This window comes from Oreochromis niloticus, linkage group LG4 (genome assembly GCF_001858045.2).
Source record: "Oreochromis niloticus isolate F11D_XX linkage group LG4, O_niloticus_UMD_NMBU, whole genome shotgun sequence".
NCBI lineage: Eukaryota > Metazoa > Chordata > Actinopteri > Cichliformes > Cichlidae > Oreochromis > Oreochromis niloticus.
In genome coordinates, this window is record NC_031969.2 from 14218370 (window position 1) to 14245265 (window position 26896).

The 26896-nt window shown below is 41.0% G+C and overlaps 5 protein-coding genes across 6 annotated transcripts; 2 read left to right on the forward strand and 3 right to left on the reverse strand.

The window, feature by feature from the left end:
- Positions 1 to 271: 271 nt before the first annotated feature.
- tufm (Tu translation elongation factor, mitochondrial) lies at positions 272 to 4704 on the reverse strand. Its single transcript, XM_003453976.4, has 10 exons — positions 4572 to 4704; positions 3790 to 3836; positions 3562 to 3700; positions 3278 to 3444; positions 2890 to 3159; positions 2488 to 2620; positions 1674 to 1778; positions 1274 to 1425; positions 935 to 1054; positions 272 to 742 (listed from the first exon to the last, which is right to left on the reverse strand). Exons 1-10 carry the CDS (start codon positions 4606 to 4608, stop codon positions 572 to 574), a joined length of 1341 nt encoding a protein of 446 aa, XP_003454024.1. The 5' UTR covers positions 4609 to 4704; the 3' UTR covers positions 272 to 571.
- Positions 4705 to 5234: 530 nt separating this feature from the next.
- hspbp1 (HSPA (heat shock 70kDa) binding protein, cytoplasmic cochaperone 1) lies at positions 5235 to 9916 on the forward strand. Its single transcript, XM_003453975.5, has 8 exons — positions 5235 to 5468; positions 5676 to 5806; positions 7055 to 7271; positions 7356 to 7580; positions 7982 to 8137; positions 8714 to 8810; positions 8904 to 9015; positions 9257 to 9916. Exons 2-8 carry the CDS (start codon positions 5687 to 5689, stop codon positions 9335 to 9337), a joined length of 1008 nt encoding a protein of 335 aa, XP_003454023.1. The 5' UTR covers positions 5235 to 5468; positions 5676 to 5686; the 3' UTR covers positions 9338 to 9916.
- Positions 9894 to 11447, reverse strand: tmem86b (transmembrane protein 86B). Its single transcript, XM_003453974.5, has 3 exons — positions 11133 to 11447; positions 10724 to 10967; positions 9894 to 10543 (listed from the first exon to the last, which is right to left on the reverse strand). Exons 1-3 carry the CDS (start codon positions 11181 to 11183, stop codon positions 10092 to 10094), a joined length of 747 nt encoding a protein of 248 aa, XP_003454022.1. The 5' UTR covers positions 11184 to 11447; the 3' UTR covers positions 9894 to 10091.
- Positions 11448 to 12095: 648 nt separating this feature from the next.
- Positions 12096 to 15523, forward strand: aspdh (aspartate dehydrogenase domain containing). The gene is made up of 8 exons (XM_003454010.5): positions 12096 to 12259; positions 12366 to 12422; positions 12523 to 12667; positions 12833 to 12917; positions 13712 to 13861; positions 13954 to 14177; positions 14265 to 14404; positions 15358 to 15523. Exons 2-8 carry the CDS (start codon positions 12368 to 12370, stop codon positions 15393 to 15395), a joined length of 837 nt encoding a protein of 278 aa, XP_003454058.1. The 5' UTR covers positions 12096 to 12259; positions 12366 to 12367; the 3' UTR covers positions 15396 to 15523.
- A 286-nt stretch (positions 15524 to 15809) lies between these two features.
- Positions 15810 to 25459, reverse strand: gys1 (glycogen synthase 1 (muscle)). 2 transcript variants are annotated; one of them, XM_013276796.3, is made up of 16 exons: positions 25275 to 25459; positions 23495 to 23613; positions 23214 to 23395; positions 20923 to 21114; positions 20587 to 20772; positions 20273 to 20417; positions 19727 to 19844; positions 19480 to 19600; positions 19262 to 19368; positions 19104 to 19163; positions 18652 to 18844; positions 18275 to 18401; positions 18098 to 18193; positions 17818 to 17981; positions 17170 to 17250; positions 15810 to 17051 (listed from the first exon to the last, which is right to left on the reverse strand). In XM_013276796.3, exons 2-16 carry the CDS (start codon positions 23610 to 23612, stop codon positions 16806 to 16808), a joined length of 2136 nt encoding a protein of 711 aa, XP_013132250.1. In that variant the 5' UTR covers position 23613; positions 25275 to 25459; the 3' UTR covers positions 15810 to 16805. The 2 variants fall into 2 exon arrangements, with proteins under 2 accessions (XP_013132250.1, XP_013132251.1); XM_013276797.3 differs by having other exon boundaries at positions 23495 to 23653.
- Positions 25460 to 26896: the final 1437 nt, after the last annotated feature.

Genomic DNA, 26896 nt, shown 5'->3' on the forward strand with positions numbered 1-26896 from the left:
AACATACTTTTAAATTAATGAATTTTTTGCATTGGTTAAAAAACATAAAAATACTAAACTATAAATGTTCCCATTTAGGGAAATGTCCATAATATAGTGGCAGAAAATTACCAGGACATTTTCCTCTTTTTAACTTTATTGATAGTTTTTTAGTTTTGCAGTGAATCCAAAGGAGTTGTTAACACGGTTGCTGACAAATGTAGTTAAAAAAAATAAGAAATCTTCTCTGCAGCATCTGTTGTTTTAATAAGCACGTGAATACACAAGCAAGTAGCACAAAACAAAGGAGGCGGTTTTATTATTAAATACATTTTATTACATAAATGACATAATGTTGACTGACAGTGGAACATCACAGGTGTTTCAGTCGGGCGGACCTGCACAACAGAGCCATGCGTTTTTGCGAGTCCTCTCCTGAATCCTGCTCATCTGCGTGTGTTTATGTATTGTTCATTTGTATTTCTATAATTATTCGATCTGACCAGACACAGACAGCCACACATTCAACCTCCTGCCTGACACACCCTCAACCCACTCCATCCCCGAGCCCAGCCCTCTGCAGAGGCCCTCCTCAGCCCCAGTTGCACTGGTCTTCATCTGTAGTGGTCATAATCTCTGTGACCAGCCCGGTGCCGATGGTCCTGTTTCCATCTCTCAGAGTGAACCTCTGGCCTTTCTCCAGAACCATCGGCTGGCGGAGAGTGAGCGTCAATGAGGTGTCCTCACCTGGCATCACCATTTCCTAAAGGAAAGTAAAAAGAGCAAGAAAACCATCAATTTCCTCTGAAATCAATGTTTATAAATGCAGAAAGCAGATAAATGAGAGGCAACACCAGCTTTAATCACCACTGAACGCTTCAAACAACACTTAAGATGTTTAAGATGTCCTCATATGACATACAGCTATTACAACTACACACACACAGACACACACCTTGTCAGCAGGTAAAGTGACCCTGCAGGCCATGTCCCAGGTGAGAGAAAACATGACGGGCATGAAGTTGGTGACAAACGGCTTGTGTCTGCCTCCCTCCTCCTTACTCAGTACATAGACCTGTAACACAGAGCGCACACAGACACACACAGCAGAGTTCCAGTTATATATAACCACGTACTACTGCTTATAAACGTGTGATAACTGTAGAAAACTCATCAATATTTTTTTTAAATCTCAATAAAAGGTGGTGCTATTCCTGATCTGTCCACTGAGTGTCACACTGCCCCAATTTAAATAATTAAAACCCTCTGAAGTCAAACTCTGTGGCTCTCACACCTGTGCTCTGACTTTCTGGTGAGGCATGATGCACCCTGGCTTGCACATCACCATCCCTCTCCTCACATCCTCCCTCTTCAGGCCTCGGACCAGAGCGCCCAGGTTATCTCCTGCCTCTGCCCGGTCCAGAGACTTGTGGAACATCTCAATGCCTGCAAACAAGAAAAATAAAAACAAAAATTAACTAAGCTGGAAGACAAATGAAGGGGATGCACACTTCAAAATACATTTAAAACAATCACCAAAAAAGTTAATTTAATTTAGCTTATATTTAATGTTTGCAAACAAGGTGTGTTCCTTTATTATTCCTCTTTTCCCGGGACTCTCATTTGCAAGCTGTCATGTTTTATCTATTTCATATTTCTGATTTCATATCTTAACACCATAGGAGGTTTCTCACCTGTCACTACAGACTTGAAGCTGCGGTTGTGGCCCACAAACTCACAGTCGTCTCCTTTCTTGATGACGCCCCTCTCCAGAGTGCCCGTCACAACCGTACCCCTACCTGCAACACAAGCGGGAACCTTCAGACTCAAAGTACACGACACTGTTTCTGAACTGAGAGCGAAAGAGTCAGAGATCTGCAATCTTCTTACTGCTAATTGGTAAAATCACTAATGAGTTGTGCTGCTGATGCTCCAAAGCTGTGACTGCATTATGACAAAATTAACTTTGAAGACGTCATTGGTGGGATATGAAAAACAAAAACACCATACAAATGTTTCTTTGTAGCTTTGCTGGGAGCTGCACTGTTCAGTACAGCAAAGCTCTGCAACATGTGACAAAACTGCACAATACATCACTGGAGCATCGATCTCTATGGCAAAGTTGATACCCAGATTTTAAAGCTCAGGTCCTTTTGACTCATTTCACTGTTTGCATATTAATTTCTTGTATATATTTCTTTAAATCTTTATTTGTACTTTGCTTTTTTTTGTACTTTTTTATAATTGTTGTGCATGAAGACAGCCTGAGGAAGTAACGGACCCAATGATGGTTAAAAATTCAGCCTTATTTCTTAAAAGAGTGAATCTTGATTTGGATGTTTGGATATTTTGAGCTCTGCATCCTGGTTTAAAAAGTTTATCATTTTCTTTCGCTTTTCCATTTGCCTACCACTTTACATGACGCAACCAATGGAAATGAAGAGAAATCACCATTATTCCTACCCAATTAGCTTCAGACTGACAATATCAGATAGTGTTTTCTCCTACCTGGGATTGAATAAACCCCTTCGATGGGCAGAAGGAAAGGCTTTTCCAGCTCTCTTTTGGGCAGAGGAACGTACGAGTCCACAATCTCCAGCAGTTTCATCACTGCATTCACGCCCAGCTCAGGAGCTCTGTTCTGAAATAGAGGGGGAAAAAAAATTATAATTAAAACACATCACATTCTAGCTTGAAACTTGTTCTCCACCACTGACGAAATACAAACTTGCCTGAGGTTACCTCAAAATTTTGACTTGACAGCTTGAAAATTCAAATTATTTTCTCAGAACCTGAATATTTCAGATAACCTAAAATTTTGACTTCTGGATGTCAAGATTAAATTACTCTGAAACTTCCCTGACTGACAGAGCTGCGACTGTTTTGCAAGTACAAAGCGTTTCTCCTCACCTCCAGAGCACAGAGTGCAGAGCCAATCACAACGGGTGTGTTCTCGCCGTCGTAGCCAAACTCTGTGAGCAGCTCGCGGATCTCGATCTCCACCAGCTCCAGCATCTCCTTGTCCTCTACAGCGTCCGCCTTGTTTATGAAAACCACCACGTGCTCTACGCCGATCTGCCGGGCCAACAGCAGGTGCTCACGTGTCTGAGGCATCTGGCCGTCAGTGGCTGCCACCACCAGAATGCAGCCGTCCATCTGAGCTGTGCCTGTGATCATGTTCTGAAAAAGAAAAGCAGATGCATTTCTTATAACATCAAACAAACAGGTGGGATTACATCCTGGTAACATCAGGCTGCATCCAGGTTAAAGAAGGGGAAAAAAAAAAAAAAAAGAATACCTTGACATAGTCAGCGTGTCCAGGGCAGTCTGTGTGAGCATAATGTCTGTTGGCTGTGGTGTATTCTACATGTGAGGCGTTGATGGTAATTCCTCTGGCTTTCTCCTCTGGGGCATTGTCAATGTCCTCATACTTCTTGTAGCGGGCCCCACCAGCATCAGCGAGCACTGGGGAGGATCGAATTGAGTGAAACAAATTCACTGTAGACTAAACAAAGTTATTACACACATTAACATGAGACTGTGTCCAGACCGGTGTGACAGCAGCAGCTTGAGTGGGTCTACCTTTTGTGATGGCTGCCGTCAGGGTGGTTTTGCCATGATCGACGTGGCCGATCGTCCCAATGTTTACGTGGGGCTTGTCTCTGCTGTACGTCTTCTTCGCCTCCGCAGCGAAGGTTCGCCGGCTCAGAGGCACAGCACACTGCGTGACAAAGAAGAACCCAATAATTTAACCACTGCAAAAAATCAATGCTTCACAGCGTGCAGCATGCTGTTTGTGCAACTACTTACCAATTTGAAGGAGCTGTGCAGGAGGCTTGGTGAAGAAAGCTGAAGGGCTGAGAAAAGGGAATCAAAAAGTTGGACAAACTTACATAAAGAGTGACTACTTGGTGCCACAACACAATAATTAAAACATTGCCAAACATATTTAAACTATTTACCTTTTTAAAATTCGGAAATACGTATTAATTCTGTGTCATTGAACATTTGGCTATTCATGCCTTCATTTTCCTTTCAATCAGTGCAGGCGTGCCCTCACATAAATGAGATTAGCACTGACGGCCACACACATTTTTCCTGAAAATCTCAGTCAGCATTGGCTGCACAGCTCCGGATGTTTTGCACTCGCACTGGCCGTGAAGCTTCTGTGCCAGACACAGCGCTAATAAAAAGAGTTTTGCATAAACCAGGCAGGTTATATCATGCTAACAGCTGCAGCTAACATTAATCCATTTTGATGCCTTTAGAACCAAAAAGGACGGCTTCACCTCTCTTTAAAGACTACCTATATCAACAGTATGTTTCCCTTCGTGTCTGGTTACCAGGTGCTGATTTTAGTAATCATTCTTCATCCTCGGTTAGTCTTATTGTTAGCTAACCGTCACTGGTAACGTGACCTTGCTCTGCTGTCGGAAGACACAGCATCACATTTTATTTTTCATATTCTTGTACTTCTAAATGTCCGAACAGTGTTTGATATTATGTATAAATCAATAAAGGTGGTGTAAATCAATTAACTGTCAGAAATGCAAACAGAGTGACATAGTTTAAATGAATTAAACAATATTTACCGGACAAACACGCACGCAGCCCCACAAGCGCCGCCATCTTTGCTGGTTAGACAAACCAAAGGCGATCGGAATTCAAGAAAATAATCTCCCAGCCCCAATGATGTCGTTCTTTTACGTACATGCACATGCGCATGTTTAAGTTGGTGCGTAAAATGTTCAAAACAGTAACTATTAACGTAACTACTACTAATACTACTATTATAAATGATTACATTAGACTAAGCAAAAGACTAAAACCCATTAAAACAAGAAAGTATCTGTTATGTAGCTATTATGACAAAAATAAGAGAGCAATCCCAAGTAGCCTGAACTTAATGTTTGTTAATAATATGTTTACTGATATCTAAAAGGTAAATATTATTTTTTACATTCATTATTAAGTTGTGTGTATTTTATAACAGATACATAAATAATACCAAACATATCGCAATCGATATGCCTTTCATAGTTTCTTCTGACACGTTTCTTCTGGGATTTGCATATTTATTTTGATGTAACTAATTCTCTTTGTAAATTGTGCGTACCAGCGTTACTGGATTACCGTAACTATACTAGTATAGGAACATTTGCGTCTATGAATTTTTAAATATTGAGGTAATACTGTCAGTCAGATGTTCACCATTATAATTTTGAGAGGCTGACTTTAAAGCAAAAAATGGAAAGTCTAAAATGACTTTGATTTGAGAGTAAAGAGTATCCAAAAATTACTTTGCTTGCCCATTTGGTTTACTTTTTACGGTAAAACATGGCGCCCCCCTTGCCACTCGTGAGATGAAGAGCTAGCTAGAACGTTCCAGCGCTTTCACGTTTCTGTGTTTATAGAGGGGGAGAGCTGTATCTGAGCTCAGAGAGAAACTTCGTCTGTTAACTTTACGTTGTTTTGGAGTCGGTTTAAAGGTAAGTGGGCAACGATAACCGTAGTTATATGAGGCTAGCAGCAGGTTTTGTATTATTAGCAGAGCTGTATGTTTATAGTAAAGTATGATCCTGGTGATATAAACTGTGGGGCTTTACCTGGTACCACTGCTAGTACACTTAAATTAACTTGAGGTTATTTTGAAATCTTCCTTTAGTTGACTTTCTTTTCTCCACTTTACCCTGTAGCTGTTAACACCATGTCAGAAGATAGGCAGACCAGGAGATATCCCCAGAACCTCCAAGGGGTCCTTCAGCTCGCAGTGGAGGCTGGATCCGCTGCAGAGGGTCCTGCCCCTCCTGAACCCATGTCAGAAGAGGTAAGTACTTGTTCCCTAAGCAGGATCAGGCCAGATGACCTTTGTAGACTTTGTAGCTCACACCAGGACCACTGCAGTGTAACTCTTGTAGCTTAGCCTCATAATGTGGCTTTGACAAAACTGAGGCTTAAATAAGTAGAATAAACCCTCATTTGCATGGGGATATTCAATTCAATTCAGTTTTATTTATATAGCGCCAAATCACAACCACAGTCGCCTCAAGGCGGTTTATATTGTACAGTAGATCCTACAATAATATAGTAATAATAACGTAGTAGAGTGGGTCCAAAAATGATAACAACAACAATAATAAATACTTTTGTTTATACAGGAGCATTTGGTAAGATGTGTTGCTCCACTTTGTAAAACATCCCACCATGAACTTTTAAATTTGATAAGTAAATAAATACCAATGCCATCAATGATGTTCTCTTTTCAGAGTTAAATTCTTAGCTTGATCCATCACAAATGTTTTTATTCAGGTGTCAGCCAATAACTGATACTACTTAGGGGCTCGATATCTTAAAACTATAGTGCTATGTATACTGTTAATTTGCTGTAGTTAGTTTTTCAGGCGTGCTACTTCTTCTTCTTGTGTCCTCCCTTTCTGCAGTTTCCTCAAATTCGGGAAACGTTGCACACCATGCAGCTCTCTGGGAATGACCGTGTTGGTTCTAAAACACTGTTTCAAACGGTTCTGTCTTTGAAATTAAAAAAAAATTCAGCTAAAGAAATTGTAACAATGTTTAAAGATACAGTGTTAAATTGTTTTATGTTAAGTTCTCTGTTTTGTGAAGACACAGCAGTGGCATCATCTCTTAAGTTTGATGCCTTGTTTGTGCTTGAATGTTAAGTGGCTCAGCAGACTAACGAAGAAACATTCTTCTAAAAATGGTCAGGTACAAGGACTGGACTGAAAATCAGTTTTTTAATAAAGAAGCCAATGTTGAAAGAAAAGCTTTGAAAGATCTTTGGAAATCCTGGAGAGTTATTGCTCAACTATTGCTTAAAAATTCAAAGAAAGTCTGGTTTCTTGGAAGTCAAATATAAAGAAATGAGGGGTGACTCAAGACTTTTGTACAGTAATATATAATTGCACATCACTTGAAATCTCATGTGTTTGAGTAAGACACTGATGTCCTCATCCTTTATTTTTTTTGTTAATGCGTGTTTGGAGGTATCACATCAGAGAATTTGAATTCAGCATGACAAACTGCTTCACGCTCTTTTTTTTTTTCTTTCTTCCAGAGGAAAACATGGCTGAGAGAAGCTCTTACAGAATTGTGCAAAGGGCAGATGGATGAAGTCGAGCAGATGAAGCAGTGCTTGGCTGTTCTGCGCAAAGAAGGAAGTGAAAGGGAGAGGGGTGGAGAGGAAGAGAGGGAAGACGATGATGAGGACGATGAGCGGGAAACGGCCTTTGAGATGCTGTCCGAGCTGTGTGAGAATCTGGACAATGCCAGAGGTAATAAATGGTATTAGAGCAGAGGCCACGCTAAAGACAGCATGTGTTCACTGTTGGTTGCTCACCGCATCTTGTCCTCTGCAGACCTGATGACCCTTGGTGGGCTGGAGTTGTGCGTCTCCCAGTATCTTAATCATGCCCAAAGTGGGTTGAGGTGGCGTGCTGCCCAGCTCATTGCCTCCTGTGCCCAGAACATGCCACAGCTGCAGTTCCACTTGCTTAGCATCGGGGCGCTGCCGAAGCTGCTGCAGCTGACAGATTCAGACCCAAACCCCACCGTCAGGGTGAAAGCTCTTTACGCTGTCTCATGTGAGTAGAGCCATAACACACACGTCTGTTTTGCTTCAAAATTGAACTTCATGACAACAAGTCTGCAACAAATTGCTGCACATCAGTCATTTTACATACATGATCCAGAACCTCGGATTGTCCGTGTCACAGTGAGAATTTTAGTGAGGTCAACAGTTGGTTCCCATAGTTGATGTTTTAGATGGACAGGCTATTCAACAGCTATTTTTAGTGGCCAGCCTCCCAAATGTATCACCTATGTTTATGATATTGTTATATCTCATGTTTCCTCTCAATTCAACTTTAACCCTAAATTATCTGCTGCTTTCTTCTTAAGTGCCAAATGGCACATGGCACCGTCTTATTGTCCCAGCTCTGTGCTTCACAACACTCAACAAAACTGTGTCCTGTCGTAATCATAGGTCTGGTTCGAGAGCAGGAGGCAGGTCTCCAGGCCTTCCTGTCCCACGATGGATTCTCCGTGCTGATGCGAGGCATGCAGTCGGAGAACGAGAAGCTCAGAACCAAGTCGGCTTTCCTGTTGCTCAATCTCCTGACGTCACATCCCGAACAGAAAGGTATGGATGGGAAGGACATTCAGACAGGATAGTGCTGTAAACCTGCACCAGTACCAGTAGGTTTACTTTGACAATACAACACTTTGTAGCCTTTTATTAAGACACAACATGGTTTATTAATGTCTCTAACAGCTTATAGAGCCACCTTTTCTGTGGAAAATGAAGATATTTTATTTAAGTTTTTGCACAGCTTTGCTCTTCATCCATGATTAGTCGCCAATATGGCAAGTTCTGCAGTTAAAGGGTAAAATAACATAAACAGTTTTTAAAAAGATTTTTTAACAATTAAATCTTGTGTTAAAACTTTTATACTTTCTCCCTTTTAGTTTTATCTTTGCGGTATGTGTGTTTCTCACTGAGCTTGCTACCTTTGTCCGGGGAAAACATGGAAAAACTATTTTATTCTTAACTACACATACATAGTAGACCATAACAAGAAGAACCACATCAGATCTTTTACTTTGGATTTTTAATTGGTTTACTCGTTAAACATCTATCTAAAGGTTTACAAGCTTTTCTTAAAATATTGCTTGATGTACATAAACTCAAGTATATTCCTGATTATTTCCCCCACAGACACACTTGTCGCCATGGGTATGGTACAGCAGCTGGTATCAGTTCTCCGTACACCGCATTCACCCGTCCATGAACATGTGCTTGGTGCCCTTTGCTGGTAAGAAACATTCATTATGATACTGAAAATCTGACATTATTTCATGGATTGTATTAGTAACTGTACCCGTCCTTGTTTCTGATGGTGGTGTAGTCTGGTGGAAGACTTTCCACAAGGGCTCAAAGACTGCAGGAATCCTGCTCTGGGCCTGGAAGAATTACTCCGACAGAGATCCAAAGAGCTCCAAGGCAAAGAAGAAAGTCAGGTAATTCATGTGTTTGAGAATCAGATCGTAAAACTGGATAGAAATGTTGTGGTTATGCTACAAAATTTAATTTCTGTCATGAAATGTGTCTTTTCCATGTAAAAGAGAGGTGATTGTGGTTAAAGGCTAACTAGTTGTAAACAATGAAGAGATATATAACTGAATTTGTTTAAAAAAATAAAAATAAGAAAGCTGAATCTTCCATTTCTGCCTCTTAAAGTCACATGTTTGTTTCCAACAGGAAGAACTTGATTTCTGTGAGCGACTCAGGGTTATGTGTTTCTCCGGGCAGCAGTCAGATGACGCTGGGATGGATCGTTGATTTTCTTTTTTTCTTTGTTTGCTTTTTGTTGTTTTGTTTTTTTTACCCTGACATGTTTTGGCATCAGTATGAAAAGATAACAGAAAATTCATGAGCTGGGACATGTTTTTTTTGTTTGTTTGTTTGTTTGTTTGGTCTGTTACGACAGTTGCATGTAATCCAGTACCTGGATTTCACTGTGTAAATAATTGTACTGTATATTGTAATGTATAAAACAACTATTTCAGTCCAATATTTGCTATTCTTAATATCTTAACTGTCAACCCAAGCATCTCCATTAAAGGTAGTATGTATAGTACTCTATTTTAATTGCCAGAAGACAAATGCTGAATTTAGTTAAGTCTATTTTATTTTATCATGGTTTAGTTTTTCATTTCCTGACTCTTTTCAATATTTCTTGAAACAAAACTCCCAGTTGTGGACATAATATTTATTACTGTTAATAAAACATGGGATTGCGTGTATAAACATACAGTATGAGCAGTTCACATCATGCCACCATATGCACAATCTACATGTAAACATGGATGTCAAAGAAAATATTTTGATCATTAAATCACAGAATATAAATATTATAAACTGAAGTTTACTGAATGTTTTTTCCATTTCATTTGGAAATAAATTCTTTCATTTTTAGAACATTGCAAATTAAATGCATTTCCTTTTAAAAAAAATCACCGCTTACAGCAAATATTTATGGAAATGGAGAGCTCGTAATGTATGACAAGTTTTTGGAGTACCACAGGGATACTGGTTAGGACCTCTTCCATTTTGAAAAGTCATCCGTGTCCTCTACTGCTTGCATGTCACCCACAGCGATTAGAAACTGTGCCAGATAATAGGTCACCATTACAACAGTAGTACCATGCTGCATTGATTCCACCACCTTAAAAACTTGCAGAGACAGCGTTGCGTCAGATACCATGAAGCTCAGACTTCCCAAAAGTGTTGGTATGTTGCCAGTTCTAACTGCTAATACACCCATGAGAGTAATTAAGACAAAGTAGACTCCAACAGCTGGAGTTAGCACTTCAGAGTTCGGGTCCTTCTGCAGATATGAAAATAGATATGTGTAGTAACCTCCTCCAACCATAAACAGGATCAGATAGAGAAAACGGCTCCAGCAGGAAGAGGAGTTTTTTGTGTAACGACTGGACAGGAAGGAAACTGAGTACAGCAGATGAGCCACAGCAAATGCACCCATTCCTGAAACAGATATTGAAAACACAATGGGCAGTTTGTGAATCCTGGAGTGTTACATTTACTCTCTCAAAGTAACTATTACAAATAGCTCTTACAATAACGAGGCATGTGCAAGCAATAGAAATTTCATAAAAGAAAGAAATGCTCTAATTTCTATTGAACTCATGCACCAACAGCACTTACCGTGCAGAAAAAGCTCAGGCCACACCAGGCAGCAGTCACCAACAGCAGAGAAGACCAGTCCTCCCACCACACCTAGGACACTCTGACCTCCATTCCAGCTCAGCACCGCTGCAGCCAATAGAAGTACTGGTGCAGATTTGACACCTGCTGACATGATGGACGGGGGCGAATCAGGAGTCCAAAGGTAGAAGTACAGAGCTGCAGACAAAAAGAAAGGCAAGAGAGACAAAAAGAGAGCACAGGACTGACAGAAAGGGACGAAGAGAAAGAAAAGGGAGAGATGCATCAAGTTTTTGTACAGAAGTAGATTTAAGTTATGATTTTAAACATCTCCTTTCCATCTGGTTTCACTAAGCAAAGTGCTGCTAGAAATAAAGAAATATTGGCTGTAAATAGAGGTAAACTGTACCTTATTTCTCCTCTGCCGCCTGTGATAGGCATGAGTCTCAAGGATGTCCATCTTCTCTCAAACAGCACTGCTGTGGGCAGAGGTCACAGAAGGATAAAAGTGTCCTGACTCCTTTGTTTCTTCTGTCTTCACTGTCTTGTTTGCCAGCGATCCTCAGCTCCAACGATCCTCAGCTCCTGTACCCCTCGCCTTGAACCTCTGCCGTGTCTTTCAATCTGCCTGCGTTTCATGTCGATGAACTTTAGACCGATCCTCACTGTCTGATTGCGCTCTGATAATCAATGCGCTCCCTGTTTTGAGTTCTGCTGGTCAAATTGCTCACCCTTGACCTCACCAGCAGGATTACGCTGGTGACATCAGCACGGAAGGAGCAAAGTTGAACTGTGCAGGTGTAATCACTGTGAAATGTAAACTTTAATATTGGGAAACTGACTAAACCTGATGATTGTTGTTGTTGAGACTTTTTATGTCTCAATGTTTCATAAAACAAATGTGTAAAAAAAAAAAAGTTCATTTTACAGGAAAGGATTGGATTCTTTGATACACAGCTGTAAATTTGTTATAACAATACTATTTTTTTTTTGTGGCAACTATTCCAAGAAATGTGGATGGTTATGAAAAACACGCTACGCCAAGGTTCCATCCAGTTTCCAGCGCTTCACATTTAAAGTAAAGGAAAAGGCTCGTTTACTCATAAATTATGAAATGCTGATGAATATGACACATTTCTTTTGTTTGTGTTTAAAGAAAGTATGAAACACATTCTAACATAGAAGAAGAATAACATGCTTTGTATGTTGAATAATGTTCAGTGCTCGTCTTGACTGGATTCTGTTTTAAAAATTTCAGACAATTACATTTTTGTACATAATGTGTCTGAAGCTGAGATTTAAGTTCAAGCGGAAGGAGGAGGAGCCCTGCGTGTAATAATTTCACAGACCTGCAACAATGATTAACTACAGGCTACTCTGAGTCAAACTTTGTGCTTTGCTTGAACACAGTTCTTGCAGCTCTGGGCTGGTTATTGAAATTCAAGGTGGGGGACACCGCTGGAGGGGGTGTAAGTTTACTGGGTGTATAGAGTAATAAATGCAGTAACTGTACAAGAAGGGGTTGAGAGATATCAGGTAGGGCTTAAGGTCAATATAGACATGTATATGTGTGCGTGTGTATTGGTTTGCTTTGCAACTGCACTCTGGGCTTTTACCTGCTTTGTTTGCTTCCTTTGTACAGATATGGCCACCGATTCTTCCTCTTTAAGGATTGGAGTTGTAGGATTTGGACATCTAGGTCTGAACTCCTCTTTTAAATCCCAGGCAAACACTCTTTAAATTGCTGTATATTATTTCCTGACAGCATGTGCATGTGTGTGTATGTGTGTGCAATTTAGGTCAGTACCTAGTGGAGAGGATCCATAAAGATGGACCTGCCCTCGGTTTGACTCTGGGTTTTGTCTGGAACAGGAATTCTGGCAAGCTCAGTGGTTTAGTCCCCTCTGAACTCATACTCGGGGATCTATCGTCCTTTGCAGAAAGGTGCAAACACGTGCATAAGCATTAAAACTCACGTGCACACAGCATGATTGTTCTGTGCACACGTGTTTTTATGTATTAACTCAGGACCGCTATAAACATGTGCTGTATTTGTCTTCTGGAATTTCTCTTCTGAACTTTGAGGAATAATCATTGTGTGTTTTGCAGGCGATGCGATGTGATTATTGAAGTGTGCCATCCTCAGATAGTTAAAGAATTTGGGCTCCAGTTTCTGTCTCAGTCTCATTTCATGGTGAGCTACTTCTGATTTTGCTATTTCAGTGAAACAGCTAATACATTTCTTTGTTTTGTTTTTTTGACAGATTCTTTCAATGTTATATTTTATTTATAGTACTTGATTGATTTTATTTTAATTGACTGATACAGTTTGATTTAAATGTCTTAAGTCTGTCATTTTTATAATTTCACACCATTAAATCATTATCAGGCTGAACCATTGCTACAAGGCAGAATGGATCCATCCTTTCATGTTGTTTACACCGAATTCTGACCCTAACATCTAAACGTCACAACAGAAATCAAGCCTCATTTGACCAGGCAGCATATTTCCAATCTTTTTTGACTAATTTTGGTGAATATGTGCAAAGTGTTTACTTAGCAAATTCATTTTTATACTTCAATGTCCACTTTTTTGGAGATAATAGTCTTTCATATGCCTCAGGATTAACCCCAGCAAAGTCCTACTTCACCCTCATCTGTTTTTGATACTTTCCAATGAACACTTCTCAGTCACAGACTGGTTTTAAATGCATAAAAGACCAAGTACATGGCATCTCCAGCTGTACCTGTGACTATGAAGCATTCTGCAAATCACATTTTAAATATATCTCCACATTAACATTTGAAGAATCTCACATGTACACGGGCATTAGGTTTGACAGCGTTTGCTCTGAAGATTTAAATTCAATAACAGGTTCAAAATTCAGTGTCCACAGACGGTCATCCTAACCCATAAACACTTGAGAAGTCAATGACGCTTCATCGTTTGTTTTGCACCTTTGTTTTTCGTTTTTTTCCCTCCTCTAGGTGGGCTCTCCATCTGCTCTCGCTGATCCTGATCTGAACCAGAAGTTGCGTCAGGCTGCTCAGAAGTATGGCAGGACTCTCTACGTCCCCAGTGGTGCATTATGGGGAGGCCAGGACATCCAGAGGCTGAATGACAGTGGGAAATTAAAGGTAAAACAAGGATAGTCCACAGTGTTTAAAACCGTGGAAATGAACATATAAGTGATTTAATGTTGCTTTTTCCTTTCATGGTTTATTTTCAGGCTTTGTTCATCAGAATGTCCAAGCATCCCTCCTGCTTTCGGCTGACAGGAGACCTCCTCACTGACTGGACGGAGGGAGAAGGCAGGCGTGTTTTGTTCAGAGGCTCCGTTGCAGAGTTGTGCCCACTCGCTCCTAACAATGTGAACACCATGGCGGCAGCAGCAGTGGCAGCAGGGACACTCGGCTTCACTGGTGTCCAGGGAGAGATTGTATCAGATACAGCGTGAGTGCTTCTAAAAATCGGATTGTTTTCTTGAAACCTTTTACATCCTGCCTGCATCTTCCAGCTTCATATACCTTCACGCCGCAGGTTAAGAGACTACCATGTGGTGGAAGTAGAGGTGACTGGGCCTGATGGTTTCTCAGTACACACAGTGAGGAGGAATCCAGCCAAACTCGGGGCTGTTACTGGCAGCGCAACTTACAGCTCTTTCTGGAATAGTTTACTCAGTAAGTCCTAAATGACTGCCAAACACTTTCTCACTAATTCTGATGTAAAGCACTCTGTGGGACCCCTTTAAGGTATCTATCATGCCAACATAAACACCTTCAAATTGTACTTAAGCACAGCACTTAATGTGGACCAATTATGCTTTCTCTTATTTGTATCTCATGTGAACTCCTTAAAGTTGTTATAAACAGGAATGAAATGCTCAGAGCCATTTTTAGACCTGGTGCGGTGGGCCTTGTGTTCATCATGGTGCAGGACAACGCCTGACCTCATGAGTCCAGAGCGTGCAGGCGGTTCCTGGATGATGAAAGCGGTGATTCGACTTGCGATTTCATTTTTTTGTTGTAATTTTAAATTCAGCCCCCAAATGATTAATGGCTGGTTTCCGGTGACCGTTGTTGAATCATTTCGCTCTCACTCAATGACTCATATCAATATCTTATGTGTGGTTTAAGTGTTTCATACATTTTTTTCCATATATACACACACACAGACACAGACACACACACACACACACACACACACACAACACTATTACAATGGTGAGTGCTCATATTAAAGTATAAAACTATAAAACTAAGTATTCAGTTTTACAATTTTTTCTATTGTTTTTTATGACGCTAGTAAATGCACATATATTTAATACAGTCATCTCCAGCACACGCACCATGATAATAAAAGATTTCAAACCCTTGATGACACCTGCTGCTCAAAGCTTTCGTTTACAAGGGGGGAAAAGAAAGAAAGAAAACTGGCTCACAGATAGCCTTAAAGGAAGTTTCTCTCAGTTTATGAACTTGGGAGCTGCACCAAGGCCAAACATAAGATAAATGGGGATTATATTAAGTGCAATAGCATAATAGGTCCTCTTTGAGTGTGGAGTACGGTGTGTATCAGTATGTTTTTCATGTGAAGACTCAGATTTAAACCATTACGTTCTTGTTTTTCCCAGTTTGCAAAGGTCACGGGGGCAGAGTTTACCTGTGCTGAAACAGCCGAGCACTATGGAGGATTACCTACAACAGAAGAAGAGGATTGACTGCAACATTTCAGCTGATCTGAATGATTTATGAAGGAGATGCTGAGTAGATAAGATCAGTATGTTACAAAGAAGCAAATCTTTGGATATATTTGTTCCAATAAACTGCACAAACACAATAAAAGAAGAGCCCGTTATTGTTTATAAAACACCAAACAGGTGAATACAGATATTTCAATTTTATTATATGTTCATCTGGTGCAAGATTGTAAGAAATTATTAATTATTATTAAACTCTTACATGGAGTGATAGTGACAGTATACGCCTGGCAAAACCGTTTTCCTTTTTTCCAAAACAAATACTCAAGACATACAGTAGCTTGTTTTTCATTTCTCTCTGTCAGGTCTTCTACCTGTAAACACAGTTTCCATCTTAGGACACGGTACCATTTCCCCTCTGTCTCACCTCTTTTCATTTCACAAATAAATACTTGCTGAAACAGGCGAACCAAGGAATAATCTCCACACACAAGCGCGCACACACACACACAGCAGGAGTACAGTGGACACACTGTGATACTGTAAGGCATAGAAAGAAAATGAGAACACACTCACACACAAGCCGACACTATTCTCAGAACGAGAGCATTTTCAGCATTATCAGTGTGTGCGATTCATTTGGTTTCCATTTTGAGAGGTTATGCAAAAAACAAGGCGCGTGAAAGAAAGAAAAGGAAAAAAAATGCTACAACAAGGCAGAAAGTCAAGTGTGAAGCACTGCATGGTTGTCACATCAGGTGGGGCACGAGTGAAAAACTACAACAAAAAGAACAGATGCTCTTTCTGGCTCTTAATGCATAATATTGCTATGTGGGCTTTTTCACAGGAAGCTTCCTGTTTTGAACTTGTAGAGATGGTAAGCTGGTAAAAAGGGAGAGATAAGCTGTTCTCCCAGCCCCGACCTACGTTTAAATCAAGTATAAAATCCGACTCCACAGTCTGCTGTTAATATTAATAATCCTCTGTTAGATCCACGTTACTCACTGTTAGTATTCTACAAAAATCCAGCAATCCTGATTTGTTTTCCTCTGTGTTGATCTGTCATTTAACCTTTTTTTTCTCATTTTTTTAAATTAAAGTTGCTGCATTTACTCCACAAAGCAAACCACCGGTCAGACTGCTGGTGTAACTGAAACAATACCAAAATATATCAAACTGACAGATACTGTTTTTAAAAATTCTGAGGTACGCACAGGTTGGGAAGACACTGACAGTAATGCATTTTGTCACAACATGCCAATATTAAATTCGTCACACGCGTTCACGCAGCCACAGTCGTCTGCAAAGTTTTGCGAGTACACGGACAACTTGAACCACAGATAAGAGTTTCACTAGTGAGGTTTAGCAGTAGTGCGCCGGTCTCAGTTTTTCTCGCTCGTCACCTCGACGCCGTTCCCGTTGGCTCCGATGATGGCAATGGACTTGTTTTTCATAGGCAGGGTGTAGGGCTGGCGGATGTTCACCTTGTCCTTTTCGGCCTCCAGGTCCTCGTCGTAGCGCTCGTCATCCTCGTTGTCTTCAGCCTCGCTGTGGTGCGGGGAGGAGTGGCGGGACAGGGCTGGAGATGGTGGCACTGAGGCTGGTCGGGGGTAACGGAAACCAGCGGTCTGAGGACAGGAGTGAAAGTATTAAAAACAAACAGGAAGAGGACGCTTAAAAAAATTATTCGCATTTGTTTTAAATACTGTGTCTATTAAAAAAACCCAAAAATACAAGTTAACTTACTTGGGATGCCTCCTGAGGTTCATATATGAAGGTGTCAGGGAAGGCTTTAGCCAGGGCCATGTGGCGGGCAGCTATATAATACTGATGCAGAAAAGAAGGAGAATTAAAAAATAAATAAATAAAAAACTGTTGTAAAGCTTTTATCTGTGAGAAATACACAAGAAACTCCAAAGACAGAGTTTCTTTCAATAACTAAAGAACTTTGAGATCCTTGCTCTAGATTTTACTTAAACTGATGTTACATGGTGGGCAACACACAGCCCACTGAACTTAAGAAGGCCGACGAGTGAAACTCTGTCTGTCAGTCTAAAGAACTTTAAATACACATTTAACACCTGAGACATTTTAATATAAGAAAGAAGTGCAATTTCAACAATACATCTCATGATAAGGAAAAGCCTGTCAGCGCATCTCTTTGGATTAAACCGTAAGATATAAATGTGTAAAAATCACAGAAAAAGTTCTGTTCATTCATTGTGTAGACTGTTCAGTAATTATGTTTTTTTTTTTTTTTTTTTTTTTTTTTTTTTTTTTAAATGTGAACCAAACGTAAAAAAAAAAGCATAAATTTCTATAGTAGATAGTTCCACCCCTGATCAAGAAGGAAAACAACAGAGACAATGAAGGCCGAGGGGTTTGTAACATTACCCTGCCGAGGTATCTCCAGTCCAAGAGATCGCTCAGACGCTCAGTGCGGTTCCTCTGGATGATCCGCTGGCGCCGGCTCTGCTTGCAGAACTGGAACAGGAAGGAAGTGAGCTGGTTACATGACTCGTCCACTCCCCGACACCTGCGGTCCAGGATGTAGATACCTGCAAAGCAAAAATGCATGATGTGAAAAAAAAGCAGCAGTTTTTCCTGATTATCTTAAAAAGATGATTTCTTTTGAAAAACAGTAGAATTTAGAAGATAAGACATGAAGATGCACCATATGCCGTTGGGTCTGCTATGTGTTCCTCCATGAAACAGCCAAAACCTGACAGGTTAGTGGAGATTGATGGAATTCCCATGACAGTGCACTCAGCTGATGATCAGGGAAACAATAATTAGTACTTTTATATTAATACACACATAGATGCACCTTGTCAGCATGAATGAGTCATACCAGGTGTGTAGCCCCAGGGCTCATAGTAAGAGGGAAAGACGCCAAGGTGGCAACCTCTTACAAACTCCTCGTAATCCATTGGAAGAAGAGGAGAGGTGGATGAAAGGAACTCGGGATGGAAGATAATCTAACAGATGAAGAAGAAATTCAGTGTTACAGACAGATAGGGCACATTACCAGAACTAGCAGCATGAGGGGTAGTTCAGATTGAGGAAAAAATAAAATTACTGAATCATGCTCACATAAACACTTTATACTTTTAGGTGTGATTAGGATACCTCACAAACTAAAAAAATAAATTAAAATAAATTAACAACTTAAATCCCAGAAAGGTGACAGGGAATCTTCCAGCGGTCACCTCCTGTCACCCGACCTACCTTGACCCGGTCAGCAGAGCTGTTGAAAAGGCCGATGCGGCGAACACAGTTGAGGATGGGGTCGCTGCTGTCCTCCAGCATGTTGTGAGTGCAGATTGGAGGCTGGCACTGCCTCTGAGTGGCAAAGATGGCACGCTTCATGATGGTGAAATCCTCTTTGTCCAGCATCTTCGACACATCTGGCAGCTGCCCACTGAAGAAAAAGCTCGACTTAATGTTAAAATGAAACTCACAGCAAAGCAGTGACAAAAAAGTCAAATAATTAGCAGGTTTGAATTTAATAAAACCAATAAGATTTCAATATTTTCACAGATTCAGGTATATCTTTAATGGACACCTTTATTGGGGACTGTTTATTAGGAGATATTTGTTGTAATAAGCTGGGTGTCTGATAGTTATCTTTTTACATCTTACAGTTTTTAAGAGGCAGGATTAAAAAGGGGTCGACTTACACCAGAAGTGACTCATAAAGTTTCTTTCCAAAGCGCTCCTTCACAGTCTGAGCAGTATCCCTGCCAGGGACAAAAAATTAAAAAAAATAAAATAAAAATACAAATCCATTACTCCCCTTAAGTTCTAAATGAATAACAGCATCTGTAAATAACCTCACCAGAGCTGCTTCCTGACTGCTTGGCCCTTCAAGGTCTCCACATTGAAGTTGTTCGTCCGAGCTGGCATGATGAAGAATGCGATCACTGTCACATCACTGTGGTTGACCTTTAATGGACCATACAGAAACTGGAGTTAGATTTTGTTTTATCTTTTTAAAAAACACCTAGGATTGACCTTTCTCCTTCCACATCTGTGAACACAGCCACGCATACGTACTCTCAGTAGATAATTGAGTCTGGCTAAAGCCTCCAAGAAGATGTCGGCTCCTTTGTTGGAGAATTCGTACCTCCCAGCGATGAAGAGGAACAAACACTTGTCCAGGTTGAAGTCGAGGTGTCTGATGGTCACCAACATACAATTTAAAAAAAAAAAAAAAATACACAACTTGATTTGTCACTTCTCTTTTCTGGCTAAATTCATTAACTTTTAAGCACTTTACACACGCTGTGATGTGCGGACTAACCCATAGAAGTGTCCCCTGACAAACTCCTGAATCCGACTCTTGCTCTGAGCGTGGAGGTTTTGAAACTCGTGCATAGCTGAGAACTTCTTCACGTTGAGCCCGTTGGGAGTCACGATATCTGTGGAAGCATGTGAGGCAAAGCATAAGCATGCAGTAGAGAAAAAGTGATGATTTGATAGCCAGGTAGATAAAAAAAAATCCCCAAAGCATAATTAATAGTCGATATGTATAGTTCAGGCTGAAGTAGTTTTAAAAGAGTAATTTAAAGTGGAAAAAAATATTACTATGTAATACTTTTAAAGTGGTTTTTGGGAAGCTGTTACTTTTTTGTTCTTAAGGTAAAATGAGTCATGATTTTTAAGGATTTTCTAAGGGTTAATTAAAGATAATACTACACTGAAAGCATTATATTATATATATATTATATTTTATATATTCATACTTCTATATTCAGAGTATTGCAGGGGGAGCTGGAAGCTATCCCAGCTGTCATGGGACAAAAAGGCATGATGCCAGTCTTACACACACCAATTCACTGCTACACACCTGGTTTCCTCTTGAGCAGGTGTTCTGCCTCGATTGCAGTAATTTGAGACACTGTGGTGAAGACGTGGGCACAGTGTGCTGCTGCACGCTCCAAACAGTAGCGATGGTAGATTTGTCGATCGCCCGCTTCCTTGTCGACATTGAACTGAACACAGACAGACCACAGAGATCTATAATGCAGTCAGCTATTTTTTGAAATAGTTAATATTTGATGCTAAATCACACATTCAAAGCCAACAACTGCTTGATGGCATCTTTTTATTCTTTCCTGTGCGTTTATTTGAACTGATACTTAATAAAAAGCAGGTACGTACCTCTGCTAGTTTGTTATAGAAGTCCACGTTTCCAGCACACAGGTAGCGCCCCAGGAGTGTAGCATGTGTGGTGAAGATGGTTGCCACTGGAAGCTGTCTCTGTCTACACAACACCAGCCCCAGCCCTGCCAGCCACTCATGGAAATGGGCCACAACGTGTGCAGGCTGCTCACACTGGGCTGCAAACTGTGATGTGGAAGGAAAGAAAGGGGTTCAGATTAGTTTAATATGCTGCTTTAAGAGCCTTTTAAACTGCTGAAGGACCTACAGATAATCCATCTTTATGTTTTATGCCCGTTCTCATCAGCTGTGTAGTATTAAAACTGAGCTGCTGACCTCTCCCAGAAGCCAAGCGGTCAGGAAACCAAACAGCACCGCATCATTGGCCTCACGGTCAAACCACGGCACACCAATGGAACAAAGCTCCCACAGCTCGCTCTTCCAGGAGTCTAAAGACCAGGCGGTGAACGCGATATCAATGAGCACAACGTAGGGACTGCCTTCAATAAGCCAGCGGCCAAAGTAGACCTGTAAGAAAACAGACAAGGGTGGAAGGGGGAAAAATAATAATTGGTTAGTCCTTCTCTCTCTAACAAAATGTAATAACATCTATGTCTTTACAAAAATGTATTCCAATTGAAGATAACCTGGATTGAATATGTCTTGTTGGTACAATTGCAATGGATGCTACTTAAAATGCAACTAAAGTGGAATAGTTTAATACACGAATGACAAAACTAATGATCTAAAATTTCTCCCAGCAATTAGTAAACCTTTAAAAACACATCATCTGGTAATCAAATCATCATCTTCAATTCTTAAAATGCTTTGAGGTTCTTACATTCCTTCAACCTTATTTAGGCTGCACAGATCCATGAACAGGCAAATTATTCCCCTCCTCACCCTTATCACTGCTGGCACCCTGCCCCCACACCACTTGTGCATCTGTAAGCAACCCTGGGCCCCATTCATTCAGGTTCCACTACTACCACTTCTACTACGGTCTTTAGCAGGTCTGAAAAATTTGTTAAATAACTAAGGTTGCATGAAAGTGTATGAAAAACAAAGACATCCTTACTACTTGCACGGGAATTAAGAGGATAACTTTAAATTAATTAAATTGATCAATCAAATGATAAGTAAGTGTGAGCAGCTCTATAAAAGCAGACGTTTTGCTTGTCTGAAACATTCAAGTGTGTGTTAACAATCCCTCAATCTTCCCAGGAGTGGAAAAGCAAATTCACCTCAAGGTCAAACTGTTCAGCGGTGGAGGACTGATGATGTGGGCTTATTTGCAACCCCAGGACTTGGGCACCTTGCAGTCATGAAGTCCACTATGAACTTGTGTGTATATCTAAGTATTCAGGGGTCAAATGTGAGCTTATATATCCGATAACTAAAGTTGGTAGAAAATGGGTCCTGCAACGGGACAATGATCACAAGGACGGCAGGAAATTTGTGGCTGAAAAAGAAAAGAATCAATGCATTTTAACGGCCCAGTCAGAGTCCAGACCTGAACATGATGGAAATGCTCTGGTGGGACATTGACAAAGAGCTGAATGAACTGAGGCAACGGTGTAAAGAAGAGTGGATCAAAATTCCTCCACAACCATGATCAGAGACGGAGTCAAACAAACAAACAAAAAAAAACCAATCACTAAAAGTTACTGCTGCTGTTTCTACGAACTACTGAGTCATAGGGTGTACTCTTTCCCCCCACACTGCTTCTGCAAAATAACAATGGCACAATGAATATGTCATGCACTGTGGTTCATCAGGTTGTATATAAATCATTTCAGTATTTCGTAAGAATCAACTGATTTTTATTATGTTCTGATACATAAAACCTTAGACGTTTTGTTTGAAAATGAGAAGGTCCTGGGATGATACCTGTAATGCACTGGGTAAAACTAAACAACACTATCATTACAAACAACTTTTCAGACACACTGAGTGTTGCTGGGACACCCTTATTAGCAAGGTAACATAAGTAATGTTATCTTCGCATGCCTCTGCTGTTAAACCACGTGCACACAGAAACAAAGAGCAGAGGAGAGGGAAGGGACTAGTAACATAATATGAAACATGCAAATTCAGTGTTGCTGCAGCCTGCCTTTGCTCTCTTATTGTCTTATCATTTGTGTCTGAAAGTAAACCATACAGGCTTTACTGACCTGGCTGCACTAACCCCTTTAAAAGGGTACCGCTACCAGTCCTAACCTTTTCCCACAACTCCACATTACACCCAGAATGACACAGCACAAAGCTTTAGAAGTATCGCACTCCGTCATCTATTTCTGGAGCGCATTTGTGTGAAAGAGAGAGACAGAGAGACATCGATACAACTTTTAACCTTTGCGGGGAAATGTCACTGGGTTTTGAGTTGTGGTCAAGGACAGAAGGCGGAGCAGAGTGGGAGTGTGTCAGATGTAAAAGACGAGCTAAAGATGAGCTCTAATTGGGCGTTAGAGCACACATTCACTGCACGCATACACAAATAAACTATTAGTACCTCAGCCACGAGTTGTTAGGATGACTGCCCTTCAGTGGATCGTATAAATTTAACTCAGTGTCTGTGTCTGTGTGAGGGTGTGTGTGTGTGCGTTTTAGTTTACATATGGTAGTACCTTACACCCACTGGAGTTCATCTTGTCAATGGTCCGCTTGAGCGCAGGGTTTGTGGGCTCGATCAGCTCCACCTGAGTGCGCACGTTGCTCTCCACATAGGGACCCACCAGGAAATAGTTCTCCCCCCATTCCTCTGAGGTCAGACGGGCTTTGGTCTGGATGACGGTGTAGATGCCTCCAACTTCACACATAGAAAGATATAATGTGATTTAACACGAACTACATTTTCATTTGGCATTTTTTTTTTTTTAAATTATCTTTAAAAGCACCAAACACTTGCCTTTGTTAGCAACCTCCCAGGCTATTTCAAAAAGGATGGCATCCTCCAAATCAAACTCCTCGTCCCATTCCTCCAGTCCTGACAAGGACGTGACAGACAGGCTTCGAGCCAGCGGCATGCTGGGTAAATATAGAACACACTCTGCTGAGACGGGGACACCTTACGACCACACACACACACACACACACACACAGACACAGACACAAAACGTAACTGTCATGTGCTGCAGTTATTTCCAAGCAGTTCACATGTACTTGGATACACGTTGCCAGTTTGTTTATTTCTGTCACACACTGATTTTAAACCCCTCATCTTCGATAAAAGCATCTCAAGTTTTTTAATACGTTGTCTAAATCATAAACAAAAGCTGCCCTTAATCTTTATGCATCACCAGGTCAACCTCAAGCGGCTTTAATGAGCAACTTCCTCTTAACCAACATTTCCTCAGTTAGCTGTATGAAACGTTTACGCTTTCATTGAACAACATGCCCTGTTGCATCATTCTTACGACATTACACAACTGGAATCCAAACTCAACGTATCTCAATTCTTTTCACAAGTCGCATTTCCACACATTTCACCTCTTTCCCTGATATAAGATAAACCTGCAGCTGCTCTCACAGGAACCAAGCGCCTGGTCAAACAAACGCACTGAAGTGTTGAGTAACAGTAATCTATCTTCAGGTTTTCCTTGGGTCACCATCTAATAGGACCACAGTGCTTCTTGTTCACACACACGTGCACAGAAATGCACATCACTTTCACAGAACATTTTATTTCCAAGCACTCCTGCACCTGTCTTCTCATTAGTACTGGACATTTAAAGGTCATTCCTCTTCTTTGAGTACAAAACCGCGTGTTCTGTTCCTGCTTGTAGATCTGATGAAACTTCTGGCACAAAGTGGGGAGTGGCATGAGAACAGATGCACAGATAAGGACACCGATCAGGTATAAACTTGATCCTGTAGTAAATGTTGCTGATGATGAGCTACTGTAAAATGCAATCAGCTGATGTTCAGGCATGCAGACAACGGCAGCAAACCTATAGCCTCTTCCACATGTTACAAAAATCCTGTCTGGGCTTTGATCTTTTTTTTAACTGTAAGGAAGAAGATGATACTCAAATTCCAGCGTGTCTGCGCTGAGCTGCTACTGATAGCACTGAACACAAGGCTGACCCCAGGCACTCACAGACGAAGAAGCCTTCAAGTTGATGACAAACCAAACACTTAACCTTTGCATAAATTTGCCTTTTTATTTTTTGGATGTAGCCCCTCAAAGATTCTACTCTGATTGTGTTTTTATAGCGAGATATGAAAGGTCCTCACTCCACCATCACCATGCTTTACACCGATCCTGAGCGTAAACACCTTACTGCTGAATTAAACTTTCTCTGGGAATCCACATGGGATTCCCTCAGGCTCTATGAAGGGGTTCCTATCTGCCTCATTAGGATTTCATTGTAAACCATCATCACCATCATCATCACCATCGTGACCTTGCTGACGTCCCTTTTAATGGATAAAGTGGTTACTGCTCAGCAGGTCCACATTGCTGAGTAAAGGGCACAATGTCCCGAGACAGGCACGTCTTCAGACCTCAGGGAGCAACAACACGCCTGTGTGCGTGTCTGTCGTGAGTTTCGGGGCGAACGTGACATGAAGCACCTACTGCAACACAGCTGCGGAAAAACACAGACCGCGCGTCCTGAACCGACGCGCTCACGGATAGGATGTAATCTATTGTCACCGCGCAGGCTGAAATAAAGATGTTCACTTACCCTTCAGTTTTGTCCCAACTTCACGAAGATGAAGCACGCATTGGCAGCTGTCGCAGTCCGTCCATAAAAGAATAACAGCGCAGAGTGAGGAGAAGGGGGCGGCGGCGTTGGTTAAATGTCAGCGATTCACATTGGCCCGGTGCGCTCGGGTCGTGCGGAGGGACGGGACGCTCATGGCCTGCGATGCAGGAAGGAGGCTGGGTTGGTGAGCTCGGAGTCTCCGCCCACACATTATTCATGAGCAGCACTCCTATTGGTCCCTGGCTCCTCGGTGTCTCCGCCTTTTGCATAATACACCACAGGAACTGGGTGTTTTCCTCGGTGGGGACGCACGATTGGCTGGGAATTGGTTAAAGAGCTGCTGTTATTGGTGAATGAACGTTTTAGCCGCACAAAAGAGGAGAGTCACGTACAGCAGGGAGCCTTTTCTAGTTTCCTGTGAGAAGGGGGAGAGCAAGAGCTATTTATAAGCTTCTCAGAGGGCTATAGTTTTAAAAATACAGTATGACTAGAGACATCCGTGGACTATCCTACCCATGGAGCTACTTAGAGGTATCAGATTAAAGTAAAACCTTGACCTCTCCATCCATACAGTGAAGAGATGCGGGGGGATATTTGCTGGCATGTTGTTGAGAGAGGGGTCAGGGCAAACTGACACATAGTTGTTCTGAGTGATCACACTGAACTTACTAAAAAGCATTTATAGTCTGATGGGAGTGGTCTTTTCCTGGACAGCAGTGCTTCTCCACAGGGAGTCACTGAATGGTGTGATGAGAATGAGAATAATGTGAATCGTATGCTATGGCCTCCACTAGATCCCAGGCACCACCGAACCCCTGTGTGAGACACTGGACCAGTGTGACGGTGTTCTCCATCACAATGAAAATGATCTCTGCTGCCACTCCAAAACTTTTGCTGCACACAACGAAGGGTCTCAGCTTTCTTTAGGAATGCTGTTTTCCTATGTGTACAATAGGAAACCGTGCTATATGTATATAGTATATTACTCTAAATGTAAAAGATTATTGTAAAATATTAAATCACAGCCATAATTCTTCTTTTCTAATTGCATTTAAAATAGTATGCAGTAGTAGTGTATTATAAATGCGAATACAGTAATAATACTATAAAAAAAATGCATTTAAATGGCAGTACTTTACTGTAAAATACAACATAACCTTTTCACAGCACAACATAATCAAACCACCAGAATGGAGAAAATATTGTGACTAATGTTCATATTTTTTAGCAGAGCTCCAAGGACACTGGAAGGACCAGTACTAAAAGTGTTCTGGTGGCACGTGGTAGCATTACCCTTTACGAAAGACACTTTACATTTTTCTTTCATCTGTAGATTAGTAAACTCACTGTTGCCAACTCCAAATTGTGCAAGACAGCTTATCTCCAAACTATATTCTATTGCTCAATAAAACATCTGCAGCAGTAATAGTTTAGAAAGTATAGTCTTGATTTAGTCCAGTCCATCATGTATTCGCTGGATGAGACTGTTGAGTTCAGATACAAGTGCAGACACATCAGCCATTTCCTCCTGCTATGAGGATTTAACAGTTTTTATTAAAAGTGTCATTTAAAGAGCACATTTACAACACATATTATATATC